This window comes from Podarcis liolepis, assembly GCF_965112155.1.
Source record: "Podarcis liolepis genome assembly, chromosome: 1".
NCBI lineage: Eukaryota > Metazoa > Chordata > Lepidosauria > Squamata > Lacertidae > Podarcis > Podarcis liolepis.
Genome location: NC_139554.1, coordinates 28226922 through 28250717, shown reverse-complemented (window position 1 = coordinate 28250717; position 23796 = coordinate 28226922). Strand labels below are relative to the sequence as shown.

At 40.8% G+C, this 23796-nt stretch overlaps 1 protein-coding gene across 33 annotated transcripts in view; it reads left to right on the top strand.

Annotated features, from left to right (window-relative positions):
• NRXN3 (neurexin 3) overlaps positions 1-18035 on the top strand; it is a 1209742-nt gene extending 1191707 nt beyond the window's left edge. For 21 of the 33 annotated variants that reach the window (XM_083500855.1, XM_083500831.1, XM_083500827.1 and 18 more), the window contains one exon: positions 14216-18035. In XM_083500855.1, the coding sequence (XP_083356981.1) occupies positions 14216-15144 (929 nt within the window). In that variant the 3' untranslated portion in view covers positions 15145-18035. Of the gene's footprint in view, positions 1-5726; positions 6023-6713; positions 6736-14215 lie in introns of those variants that run through there. The other 12 variants (XM_083500839.1, XM_083500837.1, XM_083500847.1 and 9 more) reach the window with 4 other exon arrangements.
• Positions 18036-23796: the final 5761 nt, after the last annotated feature.

Genomic DNA, 23796 nt, shown 5'->3' with positions numbered 1-23796 from the left:
TGTAAGACACCATTTTAAAAAGAGCCAGAATGCACCCTCAAACACACGCAATAGGATTTCACCTAAAAATCCGCATGGACATTACAACAGAATGGACTTTCCAGTCTACTAATCTCCTGAGGACACAAAGCTGATCATGACCATTCCATCCATCCATCCATCTCCCACATCCCCCGAATGATGCAGTTGGTGTCCAAATCTCGGGAGGGCCCAGGTTGCCAAACGCTGGCGAAGTACCTCTCTGAGTTTTCAATTGGTGCAAATGGCCTAAGCCCAGTAAGCATGTTTGGTGCAAGAATTGTGTCCAGAGTTCCCTTTGCCAAGGTGAATTGCTACTACTGCTAAGCCCTTGAAGCATCAGAAAAGGGCTGCTAGTTCAGCGCTCAATCGAATAAACAGCAATCAGGCTTCCCAGGCAGATTGACATTTGCTCCAATTCAGCACTAAACCACAGGTTTTCCCAGGGAAAGCAGAGAGTTCCCTGGGAAAACCTGTGGTTTAGTGCTGAATTGGAGCAAATGTCAATCTGTGGGAAGCCTGATTGCTGTTTATTCCGATTGAGCGCTGAACTGCAGCTTTTCTGATGCACCCTAGTTCCTTTTAGCTTGTGTCAGCAATTCACCTTGGCAAAGGGAACTCTGGACACAATTCTTGCACAAACCTACCATCCTTTGCACCAATGTGAGAAACTCAGAGAGGGACTTCGCCAGCGTTTGGCAACCTGGGCCTTCCCGATGTTTTGGACTCCAACTCCCATCAGGTAGCATGGATGAGCTGGCAAGGGCTGGTGGGATTTGCGGTCCCAAACAGTGTTGGCAAAGGCTGCTCTCCCCCTGATATGTACTCTCAGTGCAGCATGTTGTAGCTGTGATTCCTGCATTGCAGGGGGTTGGACTAGATGACTCTTAAGGGCCCTTCCAACCCTACAATTCTGTGCTTCACAAGCAAGCCATTCAGTTGAAGCCATAAAAGCAAAGCATTTTTATGCTGATAGTGGCATTGTTTAAATTCAGCAGGTGTGGAGGGGAAAGAGAGAGAGACTTGATCCAAGTGCCCTGGATTGATTCCAGGCAATATGATAATAATAATGGGGGAGACTGCAGCTTATACTGGGGGATAGCAGCAGCACAAACAGAAGTGCAGAGGTCCTAGCTGAAGCAAGACTGCTGAAGATTTTGTAAGAAACTCAAAGCAGATACATATATAGATTAAAGGATGCCTTTTCTTCCTCCTCATACCATTTTGTAGCTAACCTGCTTACATGGGAATAAACATTTGAGTGTATTTGTAAATCTTAGTACAGTCATACCTCGAGTTACAAACGCTTCAGGTTGCACGTTTTTGGGTTACAGACGTGCCAAAACCCGGAAGTACTGGAACGGGTTACTTCCGGGTTTCGGTGTTCGCCAGTGGCGTAGCGTGGGTTGTCAGCACCCGGGGCAAGGCAAGTAATTTGCACCCCCTAACCCGTGGATTTGCGCCCCCTAACCCTAACCCCCAGATGTTGCGCCCGTGCAGCCGGCCCCCCATGCACCCCCACGCTACGCCACTGGTGCTCGCGCATGCGCAGAAGCGCTAAATCTCGCTTTCTGCATGTGCAGAAGCACCAAATCACAACCCGCGCATGCACAGATGTGGTGCTGCGGGTTGCAAACATGCCTTCAGCACAGATCACGTTCGCAACCCGAGCGTCCACTGTAGCCTTTTACGATGGAATCAGCTGCTTAAGAAGAGTTGTGAATTGTCTCTGTGTCCTGCCTTGACATGGGAAATACACCTAAATGATCTTAAAATCACCTGTCACACAAAGGGCATATAGGTTAGGTAGCTTGGGCTTTGCAGCAGGAATATGTTTCTTAAAAATCTGAAGGACCCTTTTTCCAACTAGGCTGGAAGTGTCAGGGTGAGGGGGGAGCACTTTCTGTCCTAGGTTTTAGAGGGATATCAAAATGGGAAAGAAGGGAACAACAGTCTCCCTGTGACCAGATGTTTGCACGCATAAAAAGACAGGTGTGGGGCTAGAAGGAAATTCTGCAAGCCAACGATACTTGCTGAAAAGCAGAGACAGAAAGCAACATAGTCTCCAATTGAAGGTGAAGGAAAAACTGAAGGGAAAAAGGGTCCTAGCAAGAACATAGTAACCTTTAGAATCATAGCATTTTAATGTCGGAAGGGACCTTGTGTGTGGGGGGGGGGGGGGTAATCTAGTCACACCCCTTGTTGAAAGCAGGATGTGAAGGCCATCTGCTCTGCTGCTGAAAGATCTTCCTGCTAGGAGGTTTCCTACCATGACAATCTGGTGTGTGTGTGTGTGTGTGTGTGTGTGTGTGTGAGAGAGAGAGAGAGAGAGAGAGAGAGAGAGAGAGATTTAACTTGTTGCACAGCCTGAAAATAATTATTTTGAAAATGTAACGAAAAGTCAGTATGGAAAGACCCACAGCAAACCTTAACATCCAAAGCGCATTCATGCCACTTTTATAGTCATGGTTCCCTCCAAAGTGTATTGCCTGAAGCTTGTAGGCAAGAGCAATTAAAACTAGGGGTTTGATAGAAAGTGGTAGCATTCCTACATAGTGATAAGTGCCATAGGTTCTTGAGTTTAAAAAAGTTGTAAATGGCTGGAATGGCCTGGTGGCAGAGATGGTTGAGTTTTACAGCACAATCTTTTAGGTGTCTACCTAGAAGCAAGCCCCATTGTGTTCCATGGGTAGGTGGCTACAGAATTGAGGCCTTAATGAAACAAAGGAGGGACACAAATCTCCAGTTTGGAAATCAAGTCAGGGCATAATTAAGTGCCCTTTTGTGAAATTTCATGAGACCTCATTGGGCCAGAGGCTAAGAATCCTGCTAGGGAATAGCACCCAGGGACTTTACCTTTTGAAGTTTTGACAAAGAGCCCCATCACATTATCTACAGACCAATGTCCTCTCTATTCCATATTCTACAAGCATTCTTCAAAGGGCATTGCAACAATTAATAAGCTGGGCTTGGTTCCACAAGCAAAGTATTTTGATTATACTGTCCCTGAAGCTAACCCAACCAGGTTTCTTTGTCTTTCTGGTTGAACATCCCTTGTATGTAACCCATTCCCCAAAGGGGGGCAGTATAGAGTTCCAGTGCACATCTCCACTAGAGCTATAGGTGGTCTTTCCTATGATTGGCCTCCTAAATGCCAGTTTGGCCTCACACCTTGTGTATTTTCGTGGAGGTGGGGCAGTTCTCATCTGCTCCCATTCCCTCCTCAGTCTCAACCAGCCTGGGACACTTTTTTCAGTAAGGCATCAAATAATTTGTCGGAGGATCGGTTCTGTTATTTCCATATTGTGAATGTTAAATTCATGCCCTCGGCAATTGCCACTGCTATCTCAGTGGGGTCTGAAAGTACAGCTGGCTACGCTATGAAAAGTACCCAGTAAGCAGAGCTCTTTGAATTCTTTATTTTATATCTTGTGCACAAGCCTACTGCCTTCCATTGGCTTCTAATCCAATTGGCTTCTAAACCCAGTGGCTTATTAAAAGCTCGCAGATTAATAGCAGCTCATGGATGACTCAACTTTGCAGTCCGTATCTTGCAGCGTTGCCTGCATATGGATTTGTGAATAGAATCTGCATATACTACCAGTTCCGGGTTGTTGTTGTTAGTTAGTTAGTAAGTTAGTTCCCTGACAAAGGAAACTCAGCCAGATGGGCGAGGTATAAAAAATAAATAATAATAATAATAATAATAATAATAATAATAATAATATTTATACAACTATTATTATTATTATTATTATTATTATTATTATTATTATTTGTTTGCCAGGTCTAATTAGTGATCCAGTGCAGTTTCGAGCTATTTACTACTTGGTGCTGTCCCAGTGGAAGATATTTTTTATTCCATCTTTATCTTACACACATTACTAAAATTCTCCTGCATTTGGAGGAGTGAATATCAGCCATCCGTTCTACGGAGGTTGCAATCCTATACATGATATCTCAGTAACAAACATAGGATTGAGCTATACTTGAGCCTCTTCAGTCATGAGGTATGGAAGACCTTAAAACAGTATTAATGACCCTACAAATAATTCCTATAGGAATAATCCATTCAGTGTTGTTGCTTGTTGATAGGCTCAGTAACTGAGGACTGTAAGGTTGAGTCATATCACCCTGATCTCCAGTTACAGCGTTTGCAAATAGATTTACCAGTGCTGTTTTCGATTTCTATCCTACCTGTTTGCCCTTCTACCTCCCATAGCTTGCACAGGCGCCCTCTGGAATGCGCTTTGCCCCTAGTGGACAGTTGTGGAATGACATACCAAAAGCTTCCTTGAATTGCCTCCTTTGCTAATAACCTGCCTTCCCCTTTCCTCCCATCCTCCCTTCCTAGCTTGCTGTTCTGTTTCTTCTACTTTCCCTAAATGCAACTTACTTTAAGCATGCATTATTATTATTAACATCCTACAGTAAAACTAAGCTATTTTTATAACCCCATTTGTCAATCTCAGCCAATTTCTTATATATATATATATTATATTTTCCTATGTCTATTTATGACGTACATCCAGACTGCACGTTTTCCCCTCATATTTATTTATTTATTTATTTTCCTTTCTAAAATTAATTAATAGCTTTTTTAAAAAAATTAAAAAGCAAATGTAAGAGGGAGGGTGAGGGTTTTTAGTGGCCTTTTTTCTGCCAAATGTTTTGACTTAAAAAAGGGGGGGACTTAAATCCTTTTTTTTTAAAATGGGAAAGAATTTGAAATGATAAAAGTGTCCCTAGACTGCTTTGTCTGTTCCTTTTCAGTGTGTGCATCTGGTTTGTTCATCTTTGAAAGTGTGTGAAATATCTTTTTTTTTTTCCTTTCCAAGTAATTACAAAAAAAAAGTAAAACCCAAACAGTTGTTCCCTTCTCCCTTCTTGCTAGGAATAAAGTGCTCTTTTTTCCTTTCCTTTTTTCATTTTTTAAAATAAAAAAGTATGCCTATTTTGATGTCTTTTCTTTTCAAATGTTGGATTTCTATCTTAGATTTGGTTTCTTCCAATCTAACAACATAAACATTATTGAGTTGATTTCTGAAATTTTTCCCTCTATCTCCCTCTTTAAATAAGGGACTACCTCAACTGCAGAATCCTACAGCCTTCCTTCTTAAAAAAAAAGGAAAAAATGGCCTGATTTTAAAGCATTATTTAAAGCATAATTTTAACATCCATTAAATTTGAGATGGGGAGAAGGATCGTGAAAGCACTACAGAAAGCCCACTCCTTTTGAGCAATCATGGCTGCGTGCGTTGGAACCTCTCATGTCTCAAAACTAAATTAATACTTGGATATTAAAGACTTAATAGACACTGGAAGAGATTATGATCAGGATTATGATACGACGATGAAGCTGAGCAGAGCTGCAGTTGAAGTTGTTCCAACTCCTATGCATAAAATATAGTTTCCTTGTTTTTTTCTTTTTTAATATTATTATTATTATTATTATTAGTTTGTATGTTTTACTGCTTTTTAAATAGGGAAAAAGTCTGAACTGTTCTTAACATTTGAGAAATTTTAATGAAACTGTAATTATTATTATTATTATTATATTTCTTAGTAATTTTTTGTAATTTGCATGTTGAAGAAGTTGCAGCTTAGGGTTTGTGAGATTGTCAATGTTAGAGTTCTGTTCTTTCTTTTTGTTGATGGGCATGAATATGCTCATTTGTTTTTGTATATTGCCCATCCCTTCCTTACAGCCAGAAGCTCTAATGCCGCTAGATCACTCCGTTCTGCACTTACATGGACATGGCAACTGACTTACACGTTCACTCCCATCATCTTCATTTGTGTAGTACACTCATAGACCGTACAACCCCACTCCATCCACCTGAGGCATCTTATCTTCCCATTAAGTCTCCCCTCACTTTCCCACCCACCCACCCACCCTTTCTTTAGCATCATTTAAAATTTTATGTGCAGTCATCCATTCCTTAAAACACACACACTCCAAATTTTAGGACAAAGAAAAGAAACCGTTTTGTTTTGTTTTGTTTTTTTAAAAAATATATCTATATCTCCAATCAATTAAATGAAAGAAAGAAAAAAGAAAGAAAGAAAGAAAGAAAAGGCAAATAAATTGATTCTCAAACACCACTGAGGGTGTGATCCGCTGAACACTGCTTTCGTGCAAGTTCCATAGATGGTTGAGGTTGCATCTGAGCTGTGCTTGGGGAATTGCACTTCTGATATATGGAGATGAAAACAATCAAAACACAAATTCTGTGACAATAAGGTGTACAGGTTTTCCCCACCCCCCAGGCTTTTATTTTATATATATATATAAATCACAATCCATTAACTATTGTTCGGAAAAAAACAAAATTCGGAATTTGCAAGATGAACAAAACGCAGTAGGAAAAAAGTTCTGATTTGTTGCAGTGCAGGATTTATTTTTTATTCTTTATTATTTTTCACGTTATGTGGTGTGGATGTATGTGTTGTTGCCTCCCTGTATCACCCTTTGTCGTAAATAATTATTATATTTAAAAACAATGAAAATAATACACATTTTGATAAAAAAAGTTTTTTTTTTAAAAAAAGGAAAAAACAACAACAGCAAAATAAAAAAAGCAAAAGTTTCTCAAATGTGGCAATTTTGCTTATCCAAGAGCATTCTTACACAACTTTCTTTTATAAATTTTTCTTTCATGCCAAAAAACATGCGGGCAATTTGTTGATGTAAGTTGACAATATGAAATCAATGTGGTATGCTTTCTTCTGATTATTTGTATATGTGTATTTCGTTTTATTATTAGAATTATTTTGTTAAAGATGCTTTGGGGGTTCTTTTCTTGTGTTTCCAGTTATTTTCAGTCTTCTCTCTTTTTTTGTAGTAAAGCGAATGACTTGTTATTGTTGTTGCTTTTAGTTCAGAGTATTAACCTTTGCTGTGGTTTTTATTACTTTTTCAGTATATGATTATTATCATTTGCTTCTATAGATGTATCCCTTCATTTAATTTTTGCAAGATACTTGTTTTTATGTTTACTTTTTAAATCTGCATTCAATATGTATTGTTGCACTTTTGTAGGAGGGGTAACAGAACCAGTGGTAGCTTTCCATTTGCGACCAGCCCCTCTCAAGTAGAGTCCTTCCTTTTCAACCTATATGTCTATGTAGTATGGTGGGGAGATTCTACACAAACAAACAAAGGAAATACCCAGCATGCTTTGCAAAACGGCCCCCATGACCTAAATGTACCACCATTTCATTCCAGCAAAAGGATCTACCTAATTTTCTAAATTTCATTGTTGAACCTTTTCCTTCAATTTTGCTCAAGAAGATACTCTCAAATGTACTTCTTTAGCGTCGCATTCTGCAGTTGCCGTGGTAGAAGATCGAATCATGATATCTTTCACCTGTATAACATGTTTAAAAATATCTTAGTCAGGACTCCTGACCCATGGAGATTCTTCATTCCTGCATGGATTTCTGTCAAGAAAAAGAAAAATAATAACATCCTTTGGTCAGAACAGGTAGAATTTTTAAAGGGTCGGAATAAATAGCATGCAGTCAAATAGCATGCAGAAAAAGTAATACTAGTTGAGGTATTTCACATGGGGTAGTAAGGTGTAAAAGAAATAATAATGGCATACAAGAAAAACTTATTCTGCGAAAGAAGAGAAGATCCAAGACCACGTTGTTTTATGGCAAGAACTCAGGCCAGTATAATCTAGCTTTTTCACAGAGCACACCTAGTTTTTGCACTCAACTGCATTGCTGGGATTCCTGTGGCAGAACATCTCCTTCTACCCTTCTACCTAGGTGCATAAAATCAAGCAAGATAAAACAATTTCCAAAACCTCCATCCACTCACCCAAACTCAGGTAAAGAGCTTCCTTTGAACCTTATGAAACTAGCAGAATCCTAGTTATAGCTAGTCACGTTTTATGAATTTCAGCAAGCTGCTTTTGCTCCTCAACCTCAAGTTGAGAGTCATCTCTCCAACCTATCCCAACACTAACCAAATAGCATAACAGCCTAATAAATTGTTTGTTAGCATAACTACAAGATAATGAAAAAAAATTCCTTCCAGTAGCACCTTAAAGACCAACTAAGTTAGTTCTTGGTATGAGCTTTCGTGTGCATGCACACTTCTTCAGATACGCACAAGATAATGAACAGCCATTGTTTATATCACAAAGAACCTCCAAGTAGGCACTAATACATTCCTTAATAAATAGGTTTCGTTTCTGATACATTGTAGTCCTACTGGTGTAGACCCTGTATCATCCTAACTGATTTACATTCTGTTAGACATCTCTCTCTCATCTATCTCTATCTATCTGTCTATCTTTCATCTATCTATCTATCATCTATCTATATCTATCTATCTATCTATCTATCATCTATCTATCTATCTATCTATCTATCTATCTATCTATCTATCATCTATCTATCACCTATCTAAATGTGTAAAGTCTTGAGCAAGATAGTTGAGAGTTTTTAAAAAATGGAGATGCACATTATCATTCTTATTATCATTTTAAACTAGTTAGTCACCTGTTACACACACCCCAAGGTCTCCTAAGCTACTTCCCACATTTTAAAGAGCATAAGCATGGGTAACAAAACCCCAGCCTTTCAATAAAAACATACAAGATATAAAAATCCACAAAGGAACCGTCCATACAGGAACAAAATGCTTCAGCAGCACAACTAAGACCAAACAACAGCATCCTATTCCATCAAAAGCCTGGGAAAAGAGGTAAGTTTTTACCTGGTGCCAAAAAGATTTCAGTGCCAGGCAGACCTCATTGGGAAGAAGATTCCATAAATGGAGAGCCACAAGTGAAAAGGCCTTTTTCCTTGTCCTCGTCCTCAGAGTGGGGACCAAGAGAAGGGCATCTAATGGAGATCTAAGGGTCTGGGTAGGTTCGTATCAGGTTCATTGCAGAGGATACTGGGGTCCTGAGCCATAAAGAGCTTTATAGGTCAAAAGCAGCACTTTGAATTGGGCTTGGAAGCATACATCTGACTGTTTGTCTACTGAAAGCAATGAAGACTCTGCAGTTTGGTTGTGGATTCAGCTGCATGTCTGATTTGCACCTGCAGTTCCTAAAAGCAATACTATCCAAGAACATCGAGCAGGAAAGCTAAGAACTCAAAGTGGGGTGGGGAGAATAGCTTTCCCAAATCCCTAGGCTGCAGATGTACAAATGTCCCTTACTGGTAAATGTTCACTTTTCTTTTGGTTACAAATTTAGGATGGAAATTTTATAGCTTTGGCCAGTGAAGCAGGCTACACTACTAAAACATCCTTTGCTCGCACCTTCCATACTTCTAACAGCTCTCTAGAGGAGGACTCTTTGATGCCAGGTCTTTCATTTGAAGTGAATGTGATCTTGTAGGGTTTATGTGGGCACAAACGTCTTCCTGAGAGATAGTCAAGGGATGTAATATCTATCAAGCAGTAAGGTAAGGTTTCCTGTGATGGAAGAGGGAGGTCCCTTCCTTGTAGTATTGCCTGTCTGATTCAATTAAATGAGCTAGGACAGAGGTGGGAGAATATTAAAAACACTCAGCTGCTAAGGCAGCTTCATATTAACATCAGGTTTTCAGCAGCTCAAGGACCGCGGCTTGAATACTCCCCTCTCTGCCCATAGCAAGCTGCCATAAAGAAGGAGGACTTTAAAAAACACAATGCCATTTCCCTCTTTCCTTTTGTGAAAAGTGGGGAGAGAAAAGACTGTGAGTACAAACTTGTGTCTCTCAGAAGAAAAGAAAGAAAATGTTTGTAGTTCTTTCCCAAAGCAGAAATATTCCCTCCCCACAAGTGCACCTGAGTTTCAATGCAAAGGAATAAGCATAAAATGCAAATGAGAGCCTTTAGATGTTGGAATTCAAATACCTGAGGATGTGGAGACACCGTACTGGGCTTCTTGGCAAGCATTTAAAAGCCTTTTTGCCACATCTGGAAGAGAGAGAGAGAAAGCATAGCATGCCTCTTTGTATTCCTCATCATGAGACTTTGAAGGGGACCCTTTTAGGATTATTATTTTTTTATATATGGTGTGTTTTTGTGTTTCATTTTGTTTTTTGGTCCCACTTCTCTTCTGTGACTGGAAACCTAGGGAAACTGACTTGGTCACAAAAAATGAGCAAAATGGAGTGGAGGCAGCTTGCTTATTTCCACATAGACACACATTCAACTTTGGCTACTTCATGCACCGTGCCTTCATTCTCTGCCCACAACATTCACACAGTTCAGCAAGGTTCTTATTAAATTCTGAACACTCCATCCATTCCAGTGTCAGAAGGGCCCTTACTGGAGATCAGCCCCAGAGGTATGAATTATGTATCTATAAATACACTCATAAAGCAAAATGCAGGGCAGACGTCAAGGCTAACGGTAGACTTTATATGTCCCCAGTGATACTGCTAATTTAAAGGAAAGCACGATGCTATCAAGCAGGTATAGATCCCATATTTTAAAATGCTAACTTTTAAGGAGTATGGAGTGCTTATCCCAAGAACAGAAAGAACAAAATCTCGCAATATATATTACATGTCGTGTCTTTCTCCCCCCCACCACTCCACCAGACTACTCTTTTGTTTTGTTTTAACCAAGCAGAACTCAACCCTCTCCAAATGGATTGGTCATTATATCTATTGCATTTTTATCTGGCCAAATAGAAGCTGATTTGGCATCACTAATGCAGAAGAAGAAGCCATTTTATATGTTCCTTTCTATTTCAACCCGAAGCAGTCTGTTGTCAGCACAAATCATTTCAATAAATGTGTGACCTTCTGCTGGGAATACAAGCCAGGCAGGGAAAGGGAATAGGTTAACTTTAAGTTTATAGTTAGAACAAAACCTGGAAAATCTCTGTTCTTTGGATCTTGAGAAACTTATATGTATAAGGAAGTTGTTCTGTCAGGACAAGACGTTTGGCTTGCCAGATGGAACAACCCCCTATCTGCCCCCTGTATGCTGTTCCAGGGGTTCACCGGACCCCTCCCCCAAAAAACAATTTTGGTGGTGGGGGCAGGGGGAGGTCCTTATGCAGGACTCATTAGTTGAAACCCTCTCATATATTCTGTTCTCCCAAAGTGGCAGCTGGTGCCTGGAAGATGGGGAGGAAAGCAACTCATGTCCATAGAGTCCTAACAGGAAAGCATTACATTAGATGATCTGATAATCATTAGGAGTTAGACAAGAGGCAGCTATATAGATCCTAAAGACAAACTTGTGCTGTGAAAGGATATCCACACCCAGTAGTAACATCACTGAGAAGGCCTTGTTCATTCCTTCTGAAAGATGAAGCTGTTGTAGAGTCATCTAGCATCAGGTGAATTACTGGTAGATGATCCCAGCCACCTGGCAAAGGGACCTGTGGGGAATGGCATTGCCCACTGGCCAGATCCTGTGATCCGCCCCCCGCTCTGATCGATCACTTTCCTAATAGTATTGACTCTATAGTCATAATCCCCCCCCCCATAAACTGTAGCAGGGGGTTAATCAGGATTGGGAATGTGGTGGTGGTGGGGACTCAATAAAAGTCCTTCACCCCCACCACCCCCCAAAAAATATGGCTGGGGAAAGGAGGAATTCTCACTTGGCTACAGAATGTTAGAAGTCTGGAAGCAGAGCTTCTATCTCACTTTTGCCTTATGGCAGATTGGCAATCATCCACATCTAGAAGCACCCAAAGGGTGGCAAGCAAGTATACATGCATGGAACTTGTCTTTGGATCCTGGACCCTAATCTTTACTGTCTCCTGGCCTCACCTTCCTGAAAGGCTCTGTTACCTGCCACTTCCCTTCATTGTCAAAATTATACCGAGCCTCCTCTCCCCACGCACTTGGTGAGAGGTGATCTATAGACATTTTCTGAGATTCCCCCTTGAGAACAAAGCAGGTGGCAAACCCTCCATTAACGTGACATCTACTCATCCTTCCCATCCGTTGAAGCCTCGGCTGAGAACATGTCAATGCAAAAGAAAAATCATCCTTAAATACAAGTAATCCATACAATGAAAGTGATTCTTTTTGGAACAGAAGGTTTTCTATGTTCCTACGACCACATCCAAGCAGTTAATTGCAAAATAGCCGTGATTATTTTCCCTGGGGAGAAAAGTTTCCTTTCATATAGGCCTTGGGTAGGTGGCAGATCAGCAGTGCACCAAGCCCACTTATATATAAATAGCACTTTAAAGTGTGGACCGGTGTCTAGAATTGCAGCGCCAAAAGGATGTCTGGAGTAGCCCTTATTCCTGATGACTACCAATACTGATTGAGAGCGTAATATAATGTTTGAGGCAGGTACTTCAGACTAAGGCTTTCTTGTACAGTCAGCATCCTCCTGATTTGAGTGATTGCTCTCCACACACACACACACACACACACACAAACAAACAAACAAACAAATGGGAGAAACGTCATGGCAATCAAGCCATTTGATGCACAGACCTCTATATGGAGTTTTGCCTTTTAAAAATAGTGTCGCATTTGAGAGCCACCAGACCAGAGAGAGAAAATAAAGGCAATCTTTTGTGCCTGCTGACTTCACAGGGTCAGAAAGCAGGTGAAGAGCATCTACAAAATACTATATAAACAAACATGGTCATTTTTCAGCCTCCTTGTGAGCTGCACATTTAAAGTGAGCAGTTGACCATTCACCCTTGTACTCCATTGTTCTATACTAAAACTGGCATTACTTATGGCAAAAAGCTTTGCTCATCTCCTTCGTTAGAACCAGTCTTCTTCGACGAGTGTATCAGGAGTGTTCTCAGCTCCTGAGTGCTTGATACTCTTGAATCAAGAGCAGAAGGGTGCTTTCTGCTTGTGTGAGGTTAATTTCTTCCTAGCACAATACAAACACTTCCATTGACTCCCCATTTTCCAGCATTTGACCCCTGTTGAAACCTACTGAATAATTACAGCCCAAGGTCTGTATCCAAACTTAAATGATTAAGCTGAAGATATGTATGTTGTTAAGGCTCTGAAATTACCTTTTCGCCTTCCACCTCACAAAGGATGGTTAAAAACTCCTTCTGCCCAAATATATATCATTTAAATTGATGTGTGTGTTTTTGTTTTTTTAAAAAAAGATCAACCAATATTCTGCCAGCAATGCTTAGGACAGAGTTAATTTTCTTGAACATATGCTCTTATGTTTTTGTTAATATGCCAACTTTTTAGGAATACCCAATGTTGTGTGCGCAGTGGAGTGGAGTGAGTGGACTAGGGGGACCAGGCTAGTCCCCTAAATGTTCCTGGTAAATTAGAGTATTAAAATATTAAAGCTTATGCCCAGTTTAGGGAAGGAAGTGTGATGCTCACACTCATGCATGTTATGTCAGGACGTAGCAACGTTGCATGTGTGATGTCACCCCTCCCCCACCAAAAACACCTTTGCAAGCTGCATGCCACTGTGTGTGTGAAACATATGCAGGTTATGCAAGTAATAGCACATGCACACAGCACAGATCAGCAGTAGCAGACTGTTCTTCCTAATTCAGTAGAACCCAGACCCATCAAACTTTCCCAGAAGTTAGGTACCATCTACCAAATGCAGCTCCCGTTCCGTTAAATAAGGTTTCAGTGCAAAATGAAATGTTGTAAGAATTCTCTGCTCACGGGCTCTCCAAGAAACATTTTAAACCAGTCACTTTACATTGATTGAAATTCCTACTTCCAGCGGCAAATGGCAAATTATGGAATTAGAGTTGCACATCATCCAATCTCCTCCTGCTGTGCAGCATTTGAGGAAACTTAAGTACATATGTATAACGGGGGGAGGGGGAACAATGAGAAAGCAAAGTGCAACACCTGAAAAAGAAAGTGCCGTCTCCCCATGTGGCAAGCCACCATTTAACTCGACAGTTTCCCAAAGAGCTTCAAGTATTTAACGCAATAAAAGAAGCGTGTCATTGTTGAGTTCTGCAAGTTACTTTGAGAGTATCTTCGAAAGCCAAATCGCGGACGCCCTGCTTTGGCCAAGCTTAAAAGAGGATGGATTTGCATCTTAAGTGAGGTGGGTGAAAAGACTGAAGGGATCCCTTGAAAGGTTGTGCCCATTGGGAGAAATAAGAATGGAAAACCTGCTAGATCAACACTTTTAAGGCCCCCACCCGCACTACACACATCCACACACACCTTTTGAGTTGGGCGGGCTGAACATCTCGTGCAGCACTGTATTCAAGACGTACTAACTGTTTTCTTTTTTTTCTTTTCTGTCCAGGAGGTGAATTAGTTATCCCTCTTCTTGTAGAAGACCCTTTAGATATCCCTCCTATTGCTACTCGTGCACCTTTCATTACACTCCCTACTACCTTCCGCCCCCTCCTCACCATTATTGAGACCACCAAAGATTCCCTGTCCATGACCTCTGAGGCGGGGTTACCTTGCTTGTCGGACCAAGGCAGCGATGGTTGTGATGATGATGGCTTGGTGATATCTGGGTATGGCTCAGGGGAAACCTTTGACTCTAACCTACCCCCTACTGATGATGAAGATTTTTACACCACCTTCTCCTTGGTAACAGATAAGAGCCTTTCCACTTCCATCTTCGAAGGTGGCTACAAAGCACACGCACCCAAATGGGAAGCCAAGGACTTTAGACCTAACAAAGTCTCCGAAACTGGTAGGACTACTACTACCACAGCTTTGTCCCCTGAGCTGATCCGCTCCACAGCTTCGTCCTCGACTGGGATGGTGCCCAAATTGCCAGCTGGCAACATGAATAACCGTGACCTCAAACCCCAGCCTGACATAGTCTTGCTTCCGTTGCCCACTGCCTATGAGCTAGACAGCACAAAGCTGAAGAGCCCGCTAATAACTTCCCCCATGTTCCGTAATGTGCCCACAGCAAACCCCACGGAGCCAGGCATCAGACGGGTTCCGGGGGCCTCAGAGGTGGTCCGAGAGTCGAGCAGCACGACGGGGATGGTCGTCGGCATTGTGGCTGCCGCCGCCCTCTGCATCCTGATCCTCCTGTATGCCATGTACAAGTACAGGAACAGGGACGAGGGGTCCTATCAGGTGGACGAGACGCGGAACTACATCAGCAACTCGGCCCAGAGCAACGGCACGCTCATGAAGGAGAAGCAGCAGAGCGCAAAGAGCGGCCACAAGAAACAGAAAAACAAGGACAAAGAATATTACGTGTAAAAAAAATAAAAATAAATGAAAATAAAATGAAAAAAATTATAAAAAATACTTATTTATATATATAAATATATAAATATTTAATGAGATAGAACTGAATCTTTAAAAAAAAAAACTGTTACAGCTAACGAGATTGGGAGCTGCAGTTTGTGGTTTTTTTTAATTAAAAAAAAAACCAAATCTTGAGAATAAACATTTCGGCTGTTGACGTGCTAAGTTTTCAGTCACCACTCGGGAGTCCCCAAACTCTGTACCCTACTGTATTATAAAGCACACTTAGCGTTCCGAAGAAGGCATATGCAGCATTTACCATGTTGGCGGACTTGGACAGCCTTCAGGCCTCCTCCTCAGCTGAACTTTTCTGCAAAAGGCAGAAGACTTCATGGCTTACTTGTTTCGTATCTCCAAGTGAGTCTTTAATGATGTTCATGATCTTTGACTGTACGCTAATTTTTTTGTTGTTTTTGTTTAGTTTCAATTATTTTGAAAAAAAATGACAAACAAAAAAAGAAAAAGAAAAAAAATGACAAATGTTATAAAAACACACACACACAACAACAGCAACCACCGATCTGGCCCTGACCAGCTTATCTCTCTCTTTTTTTTCCAAGTTGTGAAGGGGGAGGGGAGAAAAAAATTAATAAATGGTGTGGGGTTTTCATTATGTTTTTTGTCTGAGTTCTTTTCATTTTCTGTGAGGGTTTTTGGGAGAATGAGCCAGGACATAAGTCAAGAAGAAACCTTGGGGAAATATTTTTTTTTTAAAGAAATAGTAATAAAGAGAGACTGTTGCCATATATGAACTCAAGTTCTACTGACGGTGTTTGCTCTACATATCAGGTTGTGTTGTCTCTTGAATTTGTTGTCTGCAGTAAGTTGTTAACGTAAAAACAAACAAACAAACAAACAAAGGACAGTTGATGGGGTGGCAGTGATGGTGGCGATGCTGAGAATGACAGTAATGGAGAATTGCACACCCCTCCATGCCCCCCAGCCATCATCTGGCTCTCATATTTATGACTGAAGTCATGAGGAGATAACATGGTTTCTTCTTTGATTAGGGGCCCCCATTGTCTGTATTTGACTACTGCTTAGTATACATTAGTATAGCCGAGCTACGGGGGAATAAAAGGGACTGAGAAACCAAACCAAACCAAGCAAAACAAAACAAAATACTGAGCCATTCTGAATCGAACAGACCAAGCAAAAATAAAGGAGCCATTTTCTGGGTTCTGGCTCCTTGGCTGATGGTAATGCATGAATGCAAACAATAGTAAATCAGTTGAATTGAATGTTTAGAAAGAGTATACTGAGTTCAACTTGTGACAAGATCTACAAAATGTCGCACGAGCCAAAAACATGTCATGAACGAGTACAAAAATAGGGGTGGGTGCTTTTTTAAAAATAAAGAAAATAAAGAAAACCATGAAGGTGTGTTTCATATGTAACAATTTAATTTTGTAGATTTGACATTTCTGATTCGCTGTCCTTCCATTTCCCCGATTTTCCCTTTCCTTTATCTTTTATATGAAAGAAGATAAATTTAAGAAGTCTCTATGACACACAGAAATAAATAAAAAAACTAAAGGAGCTTATTAATAGTATAATATATATAAATATATATATATACAGATATATTTATCATGGTATGTTTGATGGGACGACTGGAACAGAAATGCTGTTAAAGTCTTAAGATGAAATGAGAATGTTGTAAAGAAAAAAATGTTTTTACAAAACAACAAAAAGCTAAACTTTAAAAATATGAAGAGTGTGTGCATTTTAACTTTGTCACAGTTATCTGTGTCAAAAAGATTTTAAGAAGAAAAAAAGATTTTGTTTACATATTTTACTACAGTTTTCTTTTTGACTGGTGTAATTTCTAGATGGGTACCCTGTTGTACATATGCTCTGAGATTTCATTGGGTTGTTGTTTATATTCAATGTACTTAATTTCAATTGTTGTTTTTTATTATTTTTCCTTCCATTAAGAGAGCAACTTGCTGTACAGGGAAAACAAATAACCAACTGGGGGTTTTTTGGCCATAAATATCATGTGCAAAAAAAACATTTAAAAAATTAAGCAAAAAAGAGAGACAGACAGAAAGAATGAGAGAGACAAGGAGACCACAAAAATTCTATAGAGGACTCTGGCATATTAAAATGTACAATTTTTCTGTGTACAGATGAAATCTAATCAGCTGTTTAGGTTTAGAAATCTACTCTTGCTGGTGTTTATAAGTCGCATGAACCTTTGACTTTGAAGAAGTGTTATCGAATGCCCACACGCACATGGGAACGAAATAAAAAAACAAGGCAGCCTTCTCATATGGTTTGAGAAGTGGCTTACCTGGCTAACAAATCTTTTCAGTGTGTGTGAGGTTTGTTTGTTTTTTATTTTTAATTATTTTTTTACACTACAACAGAGAAAAAATATATATAAAGACAGGTTTTAAAAAGGTATAAAAAGCACGAATTTAGGCAACCTAACTGGCCGAACATACATGGAGTTGATTATATCTTGATGTCTGTAAAAGATTGCTGCTGTTCTTGGAGTCTTGGAGTCTTGTGAAATGATTTTCTGCTTTCTTTCTTTATCTTTTTTTAAAAAGAAAAATTAGGAAAAACCAACCTTTCTTTTCCTTTTTTTGTTGGTGTCTGTTTCTATTGGACAGTTTTTTGGGAACATGTGCATTTCTGTATGTGGGCTTCTACCATATCCCTATTGTTTTATGGACAGAACCTTGAATTTTTTTATTTAATCTTATTGTGCCGTTATTGCTTCTTCATCTTTTTCCTCTCCTTCCTGCCGTCCCTTCTTTTTTCGCCTGTTCTTTTCTTTTCATAATTGCCTTTTCGTTCAAGGATATGCTTAGCAATAAAATGTTCTTCCCAAAGCCGTCGTCGTTGCTGTTACTTTCTGTCCAAAGGCAAGGGATATTCCTTTGTCATGGAAAATCTTGTTATAGGAAAATTCCATTTTATTTACCCGGTTAGTTTTCCAAGGAACCCCAGGGCAGCTTGCATGGGATTATTTATTTATCGTTTTAAGCTGCTAAACATAGGAAAATAATCAATGAAACGATAAAAATTCAAGAAGTTAAAACAGATAGAACAGTTCTTTTAAAGAAAGTAATCAGATATTGCCCTTGAGTAAACTCATTCTTCTGGGAAAGCTATAAAAATAAAAAATAAGATATTTTCATTTTTATGCTCACACCAACCCTTTGCAGCAGATGAGGCTGAGAGGTAATGCCATTCCCAGTGGTGGAGCTTCATGCTCCAGCACCGGGGGGCGTAGAGCAGGTGGGGGCGGGGCTGACGCACATCCCGGGGGCATGGCACCCAGCACAGACGGGGGGGCAGCCGCGATGGTACCCCACTGGGATTGTGCTGCTGTAGGCGGTGCACTCCCCCCGCACTCCTCTTCCTCTGCCAGTGGCCATTCCTGATGGATTTTGGACCTATTGCTCCAACATCTAAAAGGTAAATGTGAATATGATGACCTGCAGACATTGTTCAACTCCCAACTCCCATCATCCCTGCCCATAGGCTGTGCTGTCTGAGAATGATGAGAGTTGTACCCACCACAACATCGGCAGACTGCTGCCATTTTGGCTACACCATTTTGGCTGTAACCAATACAGAACACTTTCCCTCATAATCTTCTGCTTATGAAGCAACTAGCCCATGTTTAGCATTATATAGTTAATGAGTAAATATGAGTTAAGGGGATAAGAGTTAGCTTCCAGAATGCCAATTTAAAAATTGGGGGTGGGGGGAGGGAATGAATTAGTTGACAGAATAAAAACCAACTGAGCTTTCTATTTACCTGCAGAGAACAAGCTTTGTGTGCATGCAGGCTGTCCCAGGATCGATCCCCAGGACCCCCAGTTAAAAGGTAGTATCTGGTAGCATCAGGTAGTGACTGGGGGGGGTAAAGGTAGAGCCAGCTCTCATTTAAAGCTGAACCTACCTTCCGAAACAATACAGTATGTGAACCAAGCACAGCCGTCCTTCAAAATTCACACTTCTCCAAATTTTGCAATGCGGTTCTCTAGCCAAGTAATGTGTGTTAAAAAAAAAAATGCACACTAGGGTGAAGTATGCATAAGAATGCACATATTGGTGAAAACAACACACCAAAATGCATTATATTAGGAAATGCTGCTTTGCAAAAATATGTATCTTAGGTAAAATGCATACAAAACAATGCATAATAGGAGAAATTCGCACCAATTGCTGACAAAAGTTCATGAGGACATTTCTCTTTTTAAAAAAATTGTGAACTGTGGAAATGTCAAGAGATGAACTTCAGTCTTGAAAAATGAGAAACTGAGAGAATCCAAAATGGACAGATTTGCCTGGGCTCATAGAAACCTGCTGACCATCAGAGCAGACAATATTGAGTTAATTGGACAAATATATTTGTTATATGGCAGCTTCTGGTATTCCTGTAAAATAGCAAGAAACTATGCTTGAGGGTATTGTCCTTTGTGCCAGCTTTTTTAAAAAAAGTATTAAAATGATTGAATAGGCATAAAAAGACCCACAGGCTAAGCTCTCTTAGTACCCCAAGTGGCACGGAAGCCCCTGCAACATGGTTCCTTCCCACAATCCTCAGTGATAGCTGTATCCAGCGGTCAAGTGGGTAAAATATATTCAGTGGATTCACCCCATGGTGGCACTGCCCTGCTGGAAAACTAGTTGAATGTTGCTGCAAATTGGCACCCTCACATGACAACAGCTTTCTCACCATGTTACCAAGCAGGATAGAAATTAGTCTCATGCAGCTAAAGTTGCCATGAGAAAGAGCCTTTAGCTGTGAGGTGGGAGTGGGGTGGAACGACTGGAATGAAGTACGGGATGTTGCAGATTTTACGAGAGGAGTGGTATTTCACTTGCCCGTCCCCAACCCTACGTTCTGAGCCGTTCTCAATAATGTGGCGGACCTACTGAAAGTGGCATGGGCAAAATGAGAACCCTTCTAACCTTCCACATTTTGGTTTTTTGATCACTTGACCCCTTCCCTTTCCCTAGTGTGTTCATTTTTTGCTTGTGTGATGACTCGGCCACCTCAAGCCTGGAAGCTCTGCCTTAAGTAAGTGTGAGGTGAGGCTTGAAAAAATATTTTTCCTGTCTTGGGGTAGGTCCGTTCTTGATTTATTTGTGGCCTACAGCCAATCTTAGATCATTGCTTTGTCCACTCCAAGAAGTTGGTACTCACCTTCCTTACCTTCCGAGGCTTGAGAAATGCTGGTATTTACGCAAATTGAAGGGAAATGTGCTGTTTTCAACTTCTTCTAAGGTACGTTTTCATTTCTGAAGTTTGTGTTAAAAAAGACAAATTGGACAATAAACAAATGCTTAAATAAAGGAGTCTGAACATGTAAAGAGCACCCTGCTACCCTCATTCCCTTCAGGAGTGCCAGCGAAAGCAGTTTTATCTCAGAAGTTCTGTATATTTCCCAGCAAAAGAGGGGCCCACTCCTCAGCCACAGGTCCTCATGAAAGGCATCCTCCATTATTCTAGAAAAAGGAGGGAGGCAAAGCAATGGCTCGTGTCTTTAAAAAAATTGTTGGAAAAAATACATTTTAAAGAAATAAAGCAGCTAGTAAATAATTCACAGCACAGTCCTTGGCATGCGCTGTGTCCACTGGGGATTGCTCCAAGGTAGATAGGCATAGATTTACAGTGTAGCTTCAATCCTACCCATGTTTATTCAGGTGTGAGTCACACAGCATTCAAGTGAATTTACTCCCAGGCATGAGTGTCCAAGTGGGGCCAATTGCCACCCCCACATGAGCCATACTACACAAATTCCCAGCTTTATTTTAAAAAGAAGTATCAATGCAATTTAAACCCAAGATCTGCTAGAGAGTTCGGATTCAGTGGGTCTTAGACTTTTGTCAGGGCTAGGCCAGCATAATTCCTTCACTCTGTCTGAGCCAGTGATTTGCATATGACCTCCAAAGCAGACACTATGGGGAAGGGACAGGACAGGGCAAGGAGGGATGCCCTATGGATCTCAGTCATCTGACCTAGGGCGAAATCCTTGAAAATTGGTCCCACACTTAGCCAGCATTTGCCCATCCAAGAGGCTCCAGAACAGAATTTGGGTTGGAGTGACATATGCCAACATCAGTTATGCCACCTTCCTATAGTTAGGATTGCCCTGTATGTTCCTAGTATTTGTATAATCTGAGAAAGCAATATTATTATTTTGAGAGAAACTAGTCTGCTCCTCTCTTTCAGTGCTTTACTTTGCCCCCACACTCAGAAAGATTCCTGCAAATGCCCGTATCCCCAGTAAGTGAGTACAGGATCGCAGTATAACTGATTAATCACATGAGAGAGCCATATTATTTTGTAGAAGACAAAAGTGGAGTTGTTCTTTTTCTAAATCTTGTTTACCGTTATATTTATTTATTTATTTTAAAAAATGTAAAGTCTTTATTATACATCAATTTACGTAAAACTTAAACAACACACTTCAATATATACAATACATACAATACATACAATATATATATTACATACATACATACATACATACATACATACATACATACCCTACATAGAAACACCATAAATATTAGACTAAAAAGTCTAAAAAGTGGAGTTTTGTGACATCTTAAAAGACTAATATATTGACTATGGCATAACAACTTTGTGAATTAGAGGCAACTTTATCAGATGCCTCACATGCTATTTTCACAGTTAACATATTAGAAATAGAGACAGATATTAGGGCTAAGACAAAAGGTATCAGAACAGATATTTCACTGTTTGTCAATAAAGCATTTCTGAAACGGCCATCAGGTTTAGGGGGAGGGTAGAATGGTGAAAATTGGGGTGCAGCAAAACAGTGGGATTATGTAGCATTGCTCTGATAAAGGTTTGGCATTTTTTAAAGAAAGGCAGCACCTAAGCAGTTTTTCACCCAAAGGTGAAACTGCTGTGGATCAATTTTGCCCCCAACCGCAATTTCACTTACCATATCCCCTCCCCTGAAATAACCCCCATTTTGCTCCCTGCTAATGGCATGAGGGAAGTGGTAAATGCACTTTGGCTCAGACTCAGAAAGCCATTCTCTTTGAAAGGAAACTACAACCCACTATTTTCCAGAAAACACAACCCTAGCAAGCTGTTGACATGGCTTACCATCCACACTGACCTTGTGCTCCATGCTTTCCTGGGTTTTCTGCAAAATTGTTTTCAGCAGTAAAGAGCATGTTTTTGCAGGAAAAGCACCAGAACAAAACAAAAACTAAAAAATGCTCAGACATGGACCTGGAAAGCCCAGACCTGTGCCTGGAGCACAGGTAAGTGTGAATGAGTTCACAGTTGCTCTGCCCACCATCATCCCCTATACAAACAGTCTACAAGCTACCAGGAGTGTTATCTCTGCTGTTGCCACAGCACTTCTGGCCATCCATCTTCACTATTTTATCCTTACCCACCATGATTTCAAATTTGGGAATTGGCTTATATCTTAGCTGGCACTGCTATGGCACTGCCAGGCAGCTCTGTAGTTTGCCAGAGCAATGCTTCTCAAGCTCCTCACCACAGGAAGGAGGCTTCTGAGAAATTCCACCAGGATTTCAACAACATCCATTCCACCTTCAGCCTGAGTCTAGCTGGAATCCACATGACAGGTTGGCCTTCTGGGCACTATGAGATGGATATATAAACACTGCCTTATGGGAAATCTCATGCCTGCTGCAAACAACCTCAAACGTCCAACTACCACCCACAACACACCACACAACCCACAGTCAAGCTGTATAATATAACCACACTTGTTCCAGTGCATTTGGTCAAAGAATCACACCTGAAAAATTTGCAGCAGGTATACTTAACGCTGCGATACCAACCCAATTGATGAGTGAGAGCATTATCAGAAGTTGTCTTCTGTATAAAAGTGACAGAACATACGCAAACTGGCTTCTACAGATAAAACTGTTGCAATGTATTCTCAGTGACCTACAACTCATCCTAGACCAACAGTTGGATTGACCATCTAGCATACACACAGACTCAAGGACTAACAGTGCAATCCTATAAATCTTTGCTTGGAAGACATTTAGTTCAGAGTTCAGTTGGGCTTAATCCTGGGTAAATTGGTATAGGATTGCAGCCTAAGGTTGCAGTCCAAACCTCTGACTGGCTGGCAGTGGCAGGGCTTGATGGAGTGGCATGGCCACCATTAACTACGATCCCACTCATATTGGCCAGGACTGAAGGTGGGAGGAGGAAGCATGCTTCTTTGTCGCACCAACTCCCAGGCCTGTTACTGCCACAGGATCCAGTCGACCCTGTTCTGGCCCAATTCTGCTACTCTGCTCTTAAAACACCCAATTTGGGGGGATTTCAGCTAGCTGTCATTAGCAGGAATACTTCCTGTGGTAGTTTCCACCCACCCACTGTTTTGACAGGTGCATAGGGTGCTCCTAGCTGGCAGGGCTCCCTCATTGAAGGTGGAGCTTCCCTGTCAGTGAAACCCAGTAGAGCTAGGCATGGCTGGGCAGAGAGTTACCTTCTCCCTCTCCAGACCCACTCCAGCATGGCAGATTGTTTGGCTTGAATTGTTCTGTCAATCCTGAAGCAAATCCAGATGCCACCTCTGTCCCCCACAGCTTCTCACATACCCCTGA